Raw genomic sequence first — 16,124 nt, 5'->3', positions numbered from 1 at the left:
AATATAGGTCGAAGCAATTTCTTTTTGCAAAATCTGTAGCACAGGGACCTGAGAATTAGACTAATGTAGCATAAAGACTTGATAAATAGTTACATTCTAAGTGGAGGAACTATCCTTTGTAACTACAGAATATTTTATTTTCAATGTTATAGGGGACTTATTGATATTCTGTTAAAATGACACCACAAGGGATTTGGTAAAATGAAATTTCTAAATGATGTCTATTGTAAAAATAAAAGGGATTAACAAGAAAGCTTTATTTCTAAAATATAATGTTCATCTCTGCAATGATTATTGTTTGTGTCCTATTACACATATAGTGCTTTTGTTGGGTTTTTCTTTCTCAATTATCATCTTACTTTGTATAATAGAAGTCTACATCAAAAATAAGAATATACCTTGAATGATTTGGTTAATTTTTAGAATTGAATAAAATTCAAGGGAATAAGATACAGGTACATTGAAAAACTGAGAAAAATATTTTTTGTAACTATTTTTTGTGAAAAATATATCCACTTTGCTTCAAATTTTTTTTTGGATAAAACCACAAAAAAAAGAAGAAAAAAAAGAAAAGAGAAAAAGCAACTTCAATACTAATTGCTACTAATATACAGTGTACTGGTATGGATTGGAAACAGTTGTGTTATAACAGCAGGTCATTTTCACAGCACCTGCTAACACTGACAGTTTGAACAGTTTGTGATTTGTCACATTCAATATCCTGTTGATCTGCCTGGAAATAACCTTTAACCTTTCTTTAATTTAAGGATAGAAATATGTCTTAATATGGAAATATGACACAACATTTCAGGCTATTATATTGATGGATGGTCCTTTTGATGTCTGTACTGTCTTTGTTCACACAGCCTTAATTATTATGCATGTCTTCACAAGTAACGACATTCATTGTCTGATAAATTCCACTTCTGTCTTGTTAGATTGATATAAATATAAGGGAAATGGAAATCTGTTGATACATATATATTCATTCCCCTTCAACTAATAATCTGATAATCTTTTTGTGTATCTGCCATATTACAACAGTGTCCCATCAGGTGTACAGACGGATGCCTGCAGTTAAACTTATTCAATGAAATCATTTATTTCGCATGAATATGTGTTTGGTTTAGGTTAATTGGTCTTCTTTATAACAGCTGTGTTTATTTATGCCCAAACCAATCTTGGTGAAAGACTTAAAAAAACACCAAGATATTTTGACACAAATATCTTTTATTTAGTTCACAGAATGCAAAGCAAATGAACTTGAAAAAGGTAGAAAATAAACAATACAAAATATATCTCATTTCACCAAACAATGAGTCTACCTCAATTATTATGTGTTAAACATAGCATAGACAGTAACTTAACAAGCCTCATTTTAACTGCCTAACTTTCCTGTTAACTCCGTTATTCCATATAAGGGATTGTCACTGTTAGTTCATTTTGCACCAATAGGCCATCAATCCACATTATACATGTGGCATTCACTGCATCGTCTACTTGCACATGTCATAAATAGAGGTTACACAACGAGAGGTTTGTTGGATATGGAATTATTTCACACGAGTAAGTTATTTTTTAAAAGTTACAAAAGACACGAGCTTTAGCGAGTGTTTTTTTTGCAACTTTTAAAAAATAACTTTTTACGAGTGTGAAATAAATATTCCATATCCAACAATTTCGAGTTGAGTGACCTGTTTCTACCACAATAATATCGGCTTGAATCAAAGGGAAACGTGGCCAAGTATAATTTCGCGTATGCAAATAAAGTGTACCGGTGACGTCCGGGACCCGGTGATGTGACGTCATTAGATTATTGATGACGTCAATAACAATTGCAGCTTGGGTCAAAGTTCACCGCGTTAGCCAATCAAAATGCGTACAGAGTTTATACCACGTGTGGTATAAACAGATTGTTAATCAACAGCTGTAATGATTAACTGATGGTCTGAGAGTTGAATAACACAGGGTATTGTGGTAGAAATAGTGTTATACAATTATTGTTTTTAAATCACTACAATTGAGATACAATACTGAACCTGGGTAGAGTAATGATCTGGGTAGATTAATGATTTAGTTATGAACTATGTAATACTGCTACTGAAAACCAAGAAAAATAATAACTGGAAGAATGAAGGAGACATTCTGTTACTACTCAAGAAATGATGAAATGGTTTCCTTTCAACATAAATTTGGCTTTTATCAAGGATATGACACTGCTATCCTCATTAGAAATCTTAGTTTTGTACCATCGCAAAGCAATGTAAGCAACACTGAGAAACACATATAAAATGCTTTGGCATCAAATATGATTTGTTTTAGATTTAAGATCTTTGACCACAATGGCACTATAAGAAACGTTGGACAATATATGGTTCTTGAGTCTCCAGGAACATGGTGCTCATACACAGGAACAATACGGCAGTATATTGAACTTGCATGGCTCACACGAAGCGTAGCATAATATTGATGGACAACCATGTAACAGAAAATTTATCCTTCTAGGAATGTTACAATGTAGGTGGCCTTCCAGGTCATCGCCTTATTCCTTTTTGGTCAAGGCCATCACAGTGAAGTTGAGTTCTTTCGGGTCACGTGCCATGAACTTCTTGACAACATCGGCAGTGTCCTGAAAATATGAAACAATTTATATACTGTATTTGGTACACTTGAAGAATGAACAACGATTGATATAGTACAAAACCTGAAAGAAAAGGATATTACCAAAACAGATATTTCTTACCAACATAACAACTCTCTACATGTCCAATGGTTTGAGTCTATAAACAGTGTATGTAAAAATCAGGAAATCATCAAGCATAATTTAAAACTAGAACTGTCGCAAGGATGGCTGACTAATACCCCCGCAATCTACACGAGTCAATGGTGAATTGGAACTGTTAATTAGAGGTCAACTAAGATAACCCAGTAATAAAGTGACCAGTTGCCATAGCAACCATAATTTTGAGAAAAAGAAAGTGGCATGCACATCTACACATGGTCCTCTATATTTGTGTGAAGTTTCATTGAAATCGGCCCTTCGGTTTAGGAGTTGTCTGGACAAACTTAAAGTTATGGTTCTTATCAGAAAACCTGTTTACAGTGACCAGTTGCTATAGCAACCATCATTTTGAGAAAATGAAAGTGGCATGCACATCTACACATGGTCCTCTATATTTGTGTGAAGTTTCATTGAAATCGGCCCTTCGGTTTAGGAGGAGTTGTCCGGACAAACTTAAAGTTATGGTTCTTATCAGAAAACCTGTTTATAGTGACCAGTTGCCATAGCAACCATCATTTTGAGAAAAAGAAAGTGGCATGCACATCTACACATGGTCCTCTATATTTGTGTGAAGTTTCATTGAAATTGGCCCTTCGGTTTAGGAGGAGTTGTCCGGACAAACTTAAAGTTATGGTTCTTATCAGAAAACCTGTTTATAGTGACCAGTTGCCATAGCAACCATAATTTTGAGAAAAAGAAAGTGGCATGCACATCTACACATGGTCCTCTATATTTGTGTGAAGTTTCACTGAAATCGGCCCTTCGGTTTAGGAGGAGTTGTCCGGACAAACTTAAAGTTATGGTTCTTATCAGAAAACCTGTTTATAGTGACCAGTTGCCATAGCAACCATAATTTTGAGAAAAAGAAAGCGGCATGCACATCTACACATGATCATTAATATGTGTGTGAAGTTTCATTGAAATTGGCCCATCGGTTTAGGAGGAGTTGTCCGGACAAAATGCGTCTACAGACAGACGGACAATCTGATTCCAGTATACCCCCCTAACTTCGTTGCGGGGGTATAATGAGGAGAAGGTTTAACTTAATAGTAGTTAGAAACTGAGAACAGAAGGTAAACCATGAGTGAAGGTCTCAACAAAACCAGAGACCCAATGGGCCTGTATCACTCACCTACCATAAATCTGAACAGTGGGTTAAAGGTGATCGAAACATCTATTTATTAAGGTAATTCATTTGAATATCAATGCCCTAGGTTGGCTGCCATTTGTGACAGTATATCACTGGCCAAATGTCATCACACAAAGCACCTGTGACTCTAGATATAAGCCAAGGTCATTTATTTACACATATCAGATAGCTCTTAATCCCAGCATGTAAGATGCCCAACATAATGCCTCTGGGTCTCTTGGTTATCGAGAAGAACTCATTGAATGTAGGTCAAGGTCCTTCATTTTAACAAACTTTGATGCATTTACTTACAACATGCTACAATGTTAGGTCCCTGGGATTGACTCTTGATTCTTGTGAGGAAGTTGTTTAAAGATTTTAGTCTATTTGATCCCTGTGACCTTAAATGTAGGTCAAGGTCATTGATTTGAACAAACTTAGTAGCCCTTCACTCTAGAATACCATAAGCCCAGGCATCAGAGCTTTAGGCTTAACCAGAAGAGAGGAAACCTGTAGTTCCCCCGGATTCACTGGTAGAGGAATAGAAATCATATGTCTAGTAATTATGTAGAGGAATAGAAATCATATGTCTAGTAATTATGTAGAGGAATAGAAATCATATGTCTAGTTACTATTCCAAGTCAGATACATCACCAGTTTTTTACAATCAGTAGGGGCCAAGGTTATAATTTTAAAAGATTATGATCCTAAATATGACTTCAAAAACTATAGAAGCTTTCTATTTATTTATTACCTTACAGTTTTGGAAAGCACTCCAAATCTCAAACTTGAAACCCTCAGCAATGGTACTATTATGGTATTGCAGCCTTTCAGCAGACAACATTACAGTGTTAAATAATTCTATTTATATTTATGAAGGCTTAGTTCTCCAATGACACAAAAACTCAATTCCTTGACACTTGGAACATGCTTGGTGAAAACACAATCATGAATACAGATCTAGAGTTTGCTCAAACAGTTTTGGTTTGTTTTTGTTTAACGTCCTATTAACAGCCAGGGTCATTTAAGGACATGCCAGGTTTTGGAGGTGGAGGAAAGACGGAGTACCCGGAGAAAAACCACCGACCTACGGTCAGTACCTGGCAACTGCCCCACGTAGGTTTCGAACTCGCAACCAGGAGGTGGAGGGCTAGTGTTAAAGTGTCATGACACCTTAACCACTCGGCCACCGCGGCCCCTCTGTTTGCTCAAACAGAACCGACAGGTAGATGGACAAGGTGAAAACAGTACTAGATATACATTTTGTATTAACTGCTTCTTCTTTATGGAGGTGTCATTACAAAGACAGTTCAAATACAAAACCTTTGAAGGGTGTAATAAACAAATTCATTAACTTATACTTATAAACATTGATATGAATAAATATTCATCACAGTACAACTATGACAGGAAATTCAAACCTTTATCATAAAGATATCATATGCACTATGTGTTGGTGAACCGAAGGTAAAGATTTAAATTTCTATTCATAGTAGGTACAATTCGCATCCATGTATGTTTATACATTGTGATTCAGGTATTCATATCCTCTAATTAAAGATGATTTGTCACTATGATCATATCAGGGTATCGCACCGACCATCAACCATTGAAAGTCTTTTTTAAGAATGTGAATGTGGCGCAACAGTATAAGATGTGGGTATTTTTAGCTAGGCGATTTGGTGCCTCAGATCGTGAGTTTGAGGCCCAGTCAGGGCATGAGTCAAAAAATTGTCTCGCTTCTTCATATGTGTTATTATGTTATATCTCTGTGCCCAGAAAATATAGAAAAAATAAAAAGACTGGAAAACATGATAAGTTGTAAAACATTAGCACTTTAATTTCTTCTTCAGATGTTTTACATAATGTACATAGATACGAACTAGAGCTGTCACCGAGGGGGTGACAAGTATACCCCCTACTTTTCCATGATTGGTTTGGATACTTTGTGAAGCTGCCTATTTATGGTACTATAACCAAATCAAACATGTTCTATGTTTAGGTAAGAACCAAGTGAATGCATAGCCGAACAAAATTTTGCTCGTTTTTAAAGAAAAAGGGGCATAACTCTATTAGAACTGGTATTCAGCAAAATATTTGCATAGAGCTAAGCCTCATAGGGTCCTCTAGCATAACTCTATTAGAACTGGTATTCAGCAAAATATTTGCAAAGAGCTAAGCCTCATAGGGTCCTCTAACTACATACCAAATTTTAGTAAAATCCATTGAAAACAAAGCAAATGCATAGCCAGACAAGCTAGTAACCATTTTTTACATAAAGGGGCATAACTCTGTAAAAAGGGTTTTTTCGGAAGAAGCCGTTACTGGAGACACAACTTCATGCCATCCTTGTGGTCTTTTAACTATACACCAATTTTGTGAAAACTGAGGAAATGCATAACTGGACAAAATTATAACCATTTTTCAAATAAAGGGGCATAACTATGTAAAAAGCATTTTTTCGGAAAAAGTATTTACTGGAGGCACAAGTGCATGCAGTCCTAGCTTCAACTGTGTAAAACGTTTCAAGAAAATCCATTGAAAACAAAGCAAATGCATAGCCGGACAAGCTAGTAACAATTTTTTACATAAAGGGGCATAACTCTGTAAAAGTTTTTTTTTCGAAAATCCATCAAAAACTAAGTGAATGCATAGCCGGACAAAATTATGACACATTTTGTATGAAAAAGGGACATAACTCTGTTAAAAAGGGCTAAATCGCAAAATCACTACAGGGGACACAAGTTTATATGGTCTTCTAACTATATACCAAATTTGAGTGAAATCCATAAAGAAATGAGCGAATGCATAGCCGGACAAATTTTGTGACGGATGGACGGACGGACGGACAAGGTGCTTCCAGTATACCCCCCCTAACTTCGTTGCGGGGGGTATAATTATGACATCATAGATGATACAGTTCAATAGTGACGTCATAATGACAGGGGGGAATTATTTACTTAATACATAGTTCAATCGTGATGTCAATTATATTGAAACTAAGTGGAAAAAGAAACAACACTTAAAAAAACACAATTTTTTTGTCAGGACTGGTAAGTTTATATACATTATCAGCTCAATTCTAGGTCACCTTTCTCCTTTTTGTCACTAACATCACTAATCCTTTTATGCATGAATACAAATTCCCAGTAATCTGCCAACTCAAAATCCACCACATTTATGCACTAAATTATTTGAGAGTTTCATCGGATCAATTGTCAACAAACTGTCAAGAGGCTTAAATCCAACCACCATGACACTGTAATGACACCACAATTCTGTGAAGAGGGGAAACGTCAAAAACTGACATCCTTGTTGCTCCATGCATATATGTACTGAAAACTTATTTATGTTCAGGCAGGAAAAACAATCCAAACAATTCTATCAAAGGATTACATGGATATTGATATTGATCAATGCAAGAAAACTGTATTGTATGCATTTGAAAAATATGAACATTTATAAGCAACCTAGCAATTTGTTTCACCTACATCATTTGGGCATCAGGGGGTTATAAACTCTAACTTTACAGACATTAAATTATAAGGATATGACACATTCTGTATGATAAGAATCACTTTTAAATCATCAAACTCATGTGTGTCCTCCACATCCTGAGAAAACGGTTATTAATCAATAGTTGGAGATGACCATAATACCGTCTCACTGGGAAGTACAGCTTCAATAGATGAACAACATGCCGCAGTGTCACTGGGAAGTTCAGCTTCAATAGATGAACGACTTGCCACAGTGTCACTGGGAAGTTCAGCTTCAATAGATGAACGACTTGCCCCAGTGTCACTGGGAAGTTCAGCTTCAATAGATGAACAACATGCCGCAGTGTCACTGGGAAGTACAGCTTCAATAGATGAACGACTTGCCGCAGTGTCACTGGGAAGTTCAGCTTCAATAGATGAACGACATGCCGCAGTGTCACTGGGAAGTACAGCTTCAATAGATGAACGACATGCCGCAGTGTCACTGGGAAGTTCAGCTTCAATAGATGAACGACTTGCCGCAGTGTCACTGGGAAGTTCAGCTTCAATAGATGAACGACATGCCGCAGTGTCACTGGGAAGTTCAGCTTCAATAGATGAACGACTTGCCGCAGTGTCACTGGGAAGTTCAGCTTCAATAGATGAACGACATGCCGCAGTGTCACTGGGAAGTTCAGCTTCAATAGATGAACGACTTGCCGCAGTGTCACTGGGAAGTTCAGTTTCAATAGATGAACGACTTGCCGCAGTGTCACTGGGAAGTTCAGCTTCAATAGATGAACGACATGCCGCAGTGTCACTGGGAAGTTCAGTTTCAATAGATGAACGACTTGCCGCAGTGTCACTGGGAAGTTCAGCTTCAATAGATGAACGATTTGCCGCAGTGTCACTGGGAAGTTCAGCTTCAATAGATGAATGACATGCGGCAGTGTTAAAACTAGTCAACACTTAATTCATTATAAATGAACTACCCAGCAAGACATTGTTTGGTCATCTCTAACAACTGTTTTATCTACTACTATGGCCAGATTCTTGTATTTCTTGTGGAATCCATCAACTGGGTGTCACAGAACTCAACTAACGCTTTCTGCACCGACTGGATCTCACACTCTCTGTATTTATTATAACAAGAGGCCCATTGGGCCTGTATCGCTCACTTGGCTCTACAACAATTTTGAAGGTGACCTAGGTCATTTCTGTAGATACTATGCTGATTACTATTTCACCACTCCCTGTATTTGATATAAATATGGCGCACAATGCTGAACAAATTGTGTCCCCCGGAGTAGTTCAAATACCGCAATAGTGTATAGAATAGACACTGTTGTTACAGAAAACCTTGTCTTTCAGTTGTGTTTTATTTCATGTACTGTTTTTGAAATGACAACGAGTTATTGGATATGATAATACTAGCTAGAAAACAAAATAAATACATTAAGAATTTCAATAACAAGTATCACCAATGAGAGGTTGTTTAATTATGTTGACCTTCTCCTTCTTTATTTTGATATTTTATTTGACTATACCCAGCATACCTATCGGTATCCATACCCAATGAAAAACAACCGATCTACCCTCACACTTGAAATTGACATTTGATCTACATATTTGTTAATATAAATTGTACCAAGACAAGACCATAAAATCCAAGTTCATGTTTTAAATGAAATAAATTTAAGCCTTGAATAATGGAATTTAAAATGACAAGCAAAACAAACACAAAGAAACAAGTGATATTAAGTGGAACACAATATAGAAACAAGGCATGTCTGTGTGTGCGAGTACCTGTTACACAACAAACATGCTTTTCACATGAACTTTTAAAGTACGCTCATTAACAAAGTACAGTAATATATATCAGTGCAGTCTAGCCACATTGTTAGACATGTAAAAAGTATTTTAGTTCTGTTGTAGCTGCCATGCATGCACTAATTCATCTCTGACGTCCAGAAAGTTTACACAGATTCAGGCTTGAATGCGCTGAACTTTATGGGGTATGAAATGTGACATTTCCACCTGGGTAGTTTATGTATTACACTCAGTCCATTGACTCAATTGTCCTCATTATATGTATATATATGGCATTACTTACCAAGTCAGTCGTACAGCAGTCTCTTTCAACTGAAATCCTATCTATATGTCAGGTATAATAATTTCAAAGATGAATTACTTTTGCATGAGCAAACAAAAGAAACAACTCGGGTACTTTCTCATATTTCTGATCATAGACCTAAGTCATATACGATTCACAAGAAAATTTCAGTACATAATTGTTGAAGGATCACTGTCTGTCAGATAAAATCATTTAATTGAGGAATTTTACGTTAATGGATTTCTGGGTTACTATAATTAGGTGAAATTATTTGGCTTTAAACTACCCCCCAGAGAGTTCTTAAAGAACTGGTTCACCTTGAGATTGTTTTGAACATTTGGCCAAAGTTTGATATGTAGTCGGTATAAACAGCATATTTGTGGTTTGGAACAGGAAATAGAAACCACAGCTCCGTCAAGGCCTGCTGGTTCCCAGGGTCTGGGACAAAGGAATCCCTGGTTGTCAGGGGGTCCTTGTCATCAGCAGATCTCTCTGGCTTACAAATTATGTAATACTGATAGCCTGGTCAAAGATTTGATAACATAAATTACCTTGATTTAAATGTGATTTCAAGGCAGTTGTACAGTTGGAACCAGATGTATGTAAATTTGAATTCAGATTGAATGTATGGACAAAATAATGCGACGTACAAGATCCTGGTTTTTCCAGAATTTGTTTTAACACTACAGTAGGTTTTATAAATAGCTTCAGGTTATATTAGCTGTTTAGAATAGTTCACCGACTTTTGTTATCTGTGAGAACCCAGTGTTAAAGGTACAAACATACTTAATGTACTTGCTCTCTGTGGTCTTACAAACTAATCAAAGTACATTCTTAACAATAACATTTGTAACAAAGTCGGTGGATGGCTGGTACATGTTGAATCAGACCTATTCATTGGACAAACACATCATATTAGTGAAAAACATCAAAACCCCATTATTATATATTTCAAGTAAACAATATCTACTCCAGAAACATAGATATATATCTAAGTGGAGATATTATTCTTATTTCTACTACCAGCATCTATTCTCTAACATTTATCCCTGCGGCGCTGACACAATGTTTGATCAAAGGAAGGGTTGGTTTATTGTAGGATTGTGACATAGCCTTTTTACAGAACAATACTGGACATTGGTGGGGGTTTTTTGAGATAAAAAGAACTGCATGAAGTTGCTAATTACAATATATACAAATCAGTGTTCATGATCTGGTCACATTTTATAAAATAATATAGACTGTTAGCAATCGTTGATATCTAACTACAAAATGAGATTAAGGTAAAAATGTTAAAAAAAAAAGAAAAAAAAAAGGCAGACACAGCCAGCTTTTATCTCTTTACTGGTTCTATTTAATTTATCACCCAATGAAAGTCTGGCTATTATGTCCTAGGTAATTCCCCAAGGCATGCAAAAAGTATCATGCAATGATATATGACCAAAGTCCATGCAATATGCATGCCTGTACATTCAAGTATAGATCAGAAAACATTGGACAAACACTTAAGAATTTCCTGTCCTTTTGAGACGTCTCACTGATCCATCACATTCCTCTAGTCCGCCCTTTTAAAAGCTTAGCCAGATCTATTTTTACTACAGATATGTATCCTGGAATATTGCACAGACCTGGCTATAATGAAATCCTTTACTATTTATAGACTAACTTCCATAATCTTCTCACTAAAATTCAGACGTTAAATCCAATATTTCACCGTTAAATCCAATATTTCACCGTACTGCTGAGTAAAGCTCGCAGCCGAATAATACATCAATGGATGACACTCACGCCAGCTTCTCTTACAGAAGTGCTTCATGAACTCAATATTTGGTTCCTCTATTCTGTTTTAAAAAGAGATCATATATGGTCATCACATTGAAATTTTTGCAATATGAAAAAAACAATCAAAATCATAAATTGATTTTTTACAACGTAATGGACTTGTTCCTCATGTAATTTGGACAAGTGTTTATATATGGGAAAGATTTAATTCAATTTGTAACCCAACCAAAAATGGGTCCCCCCTCCCACAAAATATATTCTTATAAGCATTTGATAAATTGATTGACAACATAATTTTGGACTTGGGGTGCAATTAGAAATCTTTTTTATAAAGTGTAGCTTATTTGACTTGTTGATTTTATTCTTATCTCTTGATTAAGTTGAAAAGGACATGATTGATTGTGCTTATTAAGTCACTGAAACATAGAACATATCAGTGATAGTGTTATACTGTATGACCTATATAGCTAAAGTAGCCTATTTCTTCCACTAGACATCACACTTTATTCACTCAGTTTGAAATATACTACAAATGTACAATGAAGTATAGAAGCTGGGATGTTTTCATATCATGGTGTCATTTAATGAACTTATGAATTGAAGAGTTCATCAGATATCATGTACTCATCTTTTGACATCACAAGTGGACAAGTGTAATAGGATCTTTGACACTAAACCTTGACCAGTCTTCTATCAAAACCTAATCAAGTGAAGGAGTTGATGTTGTGATACTTATTCGTACTGACAGATGTTTGAGATGATCATATTTCACCTCAAAGATTGGAATGTGGATGAACTGAGTGGGTTTTGTTAGGAATGACCATCTAACTATGCAAGAACACCTACAAAAGGTCAGAAAAATTAACTAATTGACCGCAATATGCAAGGAGGGGCGATGTATATAAACAATCTGAAGGTAGGGACAGAGACCTGACCATCGACCAGTTATTCTGTAGTGGGTGGAGAATGGTCATCTGATGATTAGTTGGAAAGCTAAGGAAGTGAGAGAAGGGGAGATTACCTCAATGTAATCCATGTTCTAGTCTTATATATCAAATAATTAAAATAAATAAATCACATTACCATGTATGAAAATCACTACAGTTCAATTCAGTTTTAAAGCTTCATAAGCGGTCAATATTAAAATTTGCTTGTAAATTGTGTTGTTAATATATACGTATGAATGCCACATCACCAGGTGATAGTTATCAGACAGCATTTAAAATTCTTAATTTTCCATATTCCTGAAACAAATATGACAACAGAACAGTGTGGTGAAAACAGACAATGCAGCTCTAGGACAATTCATTTGGTACAGTTTTATGTCCTGTTAACACTATAAGGTCTAGGATGACTGGTTTGGTACAGTTTTATGTCCTGTTAACACTATAAGGTCTAGGATGATTGGTTTGGTACAGTTTTATGTCCTGTTAACACTATAAGGTCTAGGATGACTGGTTTGGTACAGTTTTATGTCCTGTTAACACTATAAGGTCTAGGATGACTGGTTTGGTACAGTTTTATGTCCTGTTAACACTATAAGGTCTAGGACAATTGGTTTGGTATAGTTTTATGTCCTGTTAACACTATAAGGTCTAGGATGACTGGTTTGGTATAGTTTTATGTCCTGAGTGAGTGTTAACGCTATAAGGTCTAGGATGATTGGTTTGGTATAGTTTTATGTCCTGTTAACACTATAAGGTCTAGGATGATTGGTTTGGTACAGTTTTATGTCCTGTTAACACTATAAGGTCTAGGATGATTGGTTTGGTACAGTTTTATGTCCTGTTAACACTATAAGGTCTAGGATGATTGGTTTGGTACAGTTTTATGTCCTGTTAACACTATAAGGTCTAGGATGATTGGTTTGGTACAGTTTTATGTCCTGTTAACACTATAAGGTCTAGGATGATTGGTACAGTTTTATGTCCTGTTAACACTATAAGGTCTAGGATGACTGGTTTGGTACAGTTTGATGTCCTGTTAACACTATAAGGTCTAGGATGATTGGTTTGGTACAGTTTTATGTCCTGTAAACACTATAAGGTCTAGGATGACTGGTTTGGTATAGTTTTATGTCCTGTTAACACTATAAGGTCTAGGATGATTGGTTTGGTACAGTTTTATGTCCTGTAAACACTATAAGGTCTAGGATGACTGGTTTGGTACAGTTTTATGTCCTGTTAACACTATAAGGTCTAGGATGATTGGTTTGGTACAGTTTTATGTCCTGAGTGAGTGTTAACACTATAAGGTCTAGGATGACTGGTTTGGTACTGTTTTAAGTCCTGTTAACACTATCAGATCTAGGATGACTGGTTTGGTACAGTTTTATGTCCTGTTAACACTATAAGGTCTAGGATGACTGGTTTGGTACAGTTTTATGTCCTGTTAACACTATAAGGTCTAGGATGACTGGTTTGGTACAGTTTTATGTCCTGTTAACACTATAAGGTCTAGGATGACTGGTTTGGTACAGTTTTATGTCCTGTTAACACTATAAGGTCTAGGATGATTTGTTTGGTACAGTTTTATGTCCTGTTAACACTATAAGGTCTAGGATGACTGGTTTGGTACAGTTTTATGTCCTGTTAACACTATCAGATCTAGGATGACTGGTTTGGTACAGTTTTATGTCCTGTTAACACTATAAGGTCTAGGATGACTGGTTTGGTACAGTTTTATGTCCTGTTAACACTATAAGGTCTAGGATGACTGGTTTGGTACAGTTTTATGTCCTGTTAACACTATAAGGTCTAGGATGACTGGTTTGGTACAGTTTTATGTCCTGTTAACACTTTAAGGTCTAGGATGACTGGTTTGGTACAGTTTTATGTCCTGTTAACACTATAAGGTCTAGGATGACTGGTTTGGTACAGTTTTATGTCCTGTTAACACTATAAGGTCTAGGATGACTGGTTTAATTGGTACAGTTTTATGTCCTGTTAACACTATAAGGTCTAGGATGATTGGTTTGGTATAGTTTTATGTCCTGTTAACACTATAAGGTCTAGGATGATTGGTTTGGTACAGTTTTATGTCCTGTTAACACTATAAGGTCTAGGATGATTGGTTTGGTACAGTTTTATGTCCTGTTAACACTATAAGGTCTAGGATGATTGGTACAGTTTTATGTCCTGTTAACACTATAAGGTCTAGGATGATTGGTTTGGTACAGTTTTATGTCCTGTTAACACTATAAGGTCTAGGATGATTGGTTTGGTATAGTTTTATGTCCTGTTAACACTATAAGGTCTAGGATGATTGGTTTGTTACAGTTTTATGTCCTGTTAACACTATAAGGTCTAGGATGATTGGTTTGGTACAGTTTTATGTCCTGTTAACACTATAAGGTCTAGGATGATTGGTTTGGTACAGTTTTATGTCCTGTTAACACTATAAGGTCTAGGATGATTGGTACAGTTTTATGTCCTGTTAACACTATAAGGTCTAGGATGACTGGTTTGGTACAGTTTGATGTCCTGTTAACACTATAAGGTCTAGGATGATTGGTTTGGTACAGTTTTATGTCCTGTAAACACTATAAGGTCTAGGATGACTGGTTTGGTATAGTTTTATGTCCTGTTAACACTATAAGGTCTAGGATGATTGGTTTGGTACAGTTTTATGTCCTGTAAACACTATAAGGTCTAGGATGACTGGTTTGGTACAGTTTTATGTCCTGTTAACACTATAAGGTCTAGGATGATTGGTTTGGTACAGTTTTATGTCCTGAGTGAGTGTTAACACTATAAGGTCTAGGATGACTGGTTTGGTACTGTTTTAAGTCCTGTTAACACTATCAGATCTAGGATGACTGGTTTGGTACAGTTTTATGTCCTGTTAACACTATAAGGTCTAGGATGACTGGTTTGGTACAGTTTTATGTCCTGTTAACACTATAAGGTCTAGGATGACTGGTTTGGTACAGTTTTATGTCCTGTTAACACTATAAGGTCTAGGATGACTGGTTTGGTACAGTTTTATGTCCTGTTAACACTATAAGGTCTAGGATGATTTGTTTGGTACAGTTTTATGTCCTGTTAACACTATAAGGTCTAGGATGACTGGTTTGGTACAGTTTTATGTCCTGTTAACACTATCAGATCTAGGATGACTGGTTTGGTACAGTTTTATGTCCTGTTAACACTATAAGGTCTAGGATGACTGGTTTGGTACAGTTTTATGTCCTGTTAACACTATAAGGTCTAGGATGACTGGTTTGGTACAGTTTTATGTCCTGTTAACACTATAAGGTCTAGGATGACTGGTTTGGTACAGTTTTATGTCCTGTTAACACTTTAAGGTCTAGGATGACTGGTTTGGTACAGTTTTATGTCCTGTTAACACTATAAGGTCTAGGATGACTGGTTTGGTACAGTTTTATGTCCTGTTAACACTATAAGGTCTAGGATGACTGGTTTAATTGGTACAGTTTTATGTCCTGTTAACACTATAAGGTCTAGGATGATTGGTTTGGTATAGTTTTATGTCCTGTTAACACTATAAGGTCTAGGATGATTGGTTTGGTACAGTTTTATGTCCTGTTAACACTATAAGGTCTAGGATGATTGGTTTGGTACAGTTTTATGTCCTGTTAACACTATAAGGTCTAGGATGATTGGTACAGTTTTATGTCCTGTTAACACTATAAGGTCTAGGATGATTGGTTTGGTACAGTTTTATGTCCTGTTAACACTATAAGGTCTAGGATGATTGGTTTGGTATAGTTTTATGTCCTGTTAACACTATAAGGTCTAGGATGATTGGTTTGTTACAGTTTTATGTCCTGTTAACACTATAAGGTCTAGGATGATTGGTTTGGTATAGTTTTATGTCCTG

General features: G+C 36.0%; 1 protein-coding gene across 1 annotated transcript in view; it reads right to left on the bottom strand.

The window, feature by feature from the left end:
• Positions 1-565: 565 nt before the first annotated feature.
• Positions 566-16,124, bottom strand: part of LOC117329012 (ubiquitin carboxyl-terminal hydrolase-like) — a 78,179-nt gene continuing 62,620 nt past the window's right edge. The window contains exon 9 of the mRNA XM_033886692.1: positions 566-2,629. Within this exon, the coding sequence (XP_033742583.1) occupies positions 2,543-2,629 (87 nt within the window). The 3' untranslated portion in view covers positions 566-2,542. The remainder of the gene's footprint in view (positions 2,630-16,124) is intronic.

The sequence above is a fragment of the Pecten maximus genome, chromosome 6 (assembly GCF_902652985.1).
Source record: "Pecten maximus chromosome 6, xPecMax1.1, whole genome shotgun sequence".
Classification (NCBI taxonomy): domain Eukaryota; kingdom Metazoa; phylum Mollusca; class Bivalvia; order Pectinida; family Pectinidae; genus Pecten; species Pecten maximus.
Note: the sequence above shows the minus strand (reverse complement) of the source record. Positions and strands in the feature narration are given on the sequence as shown.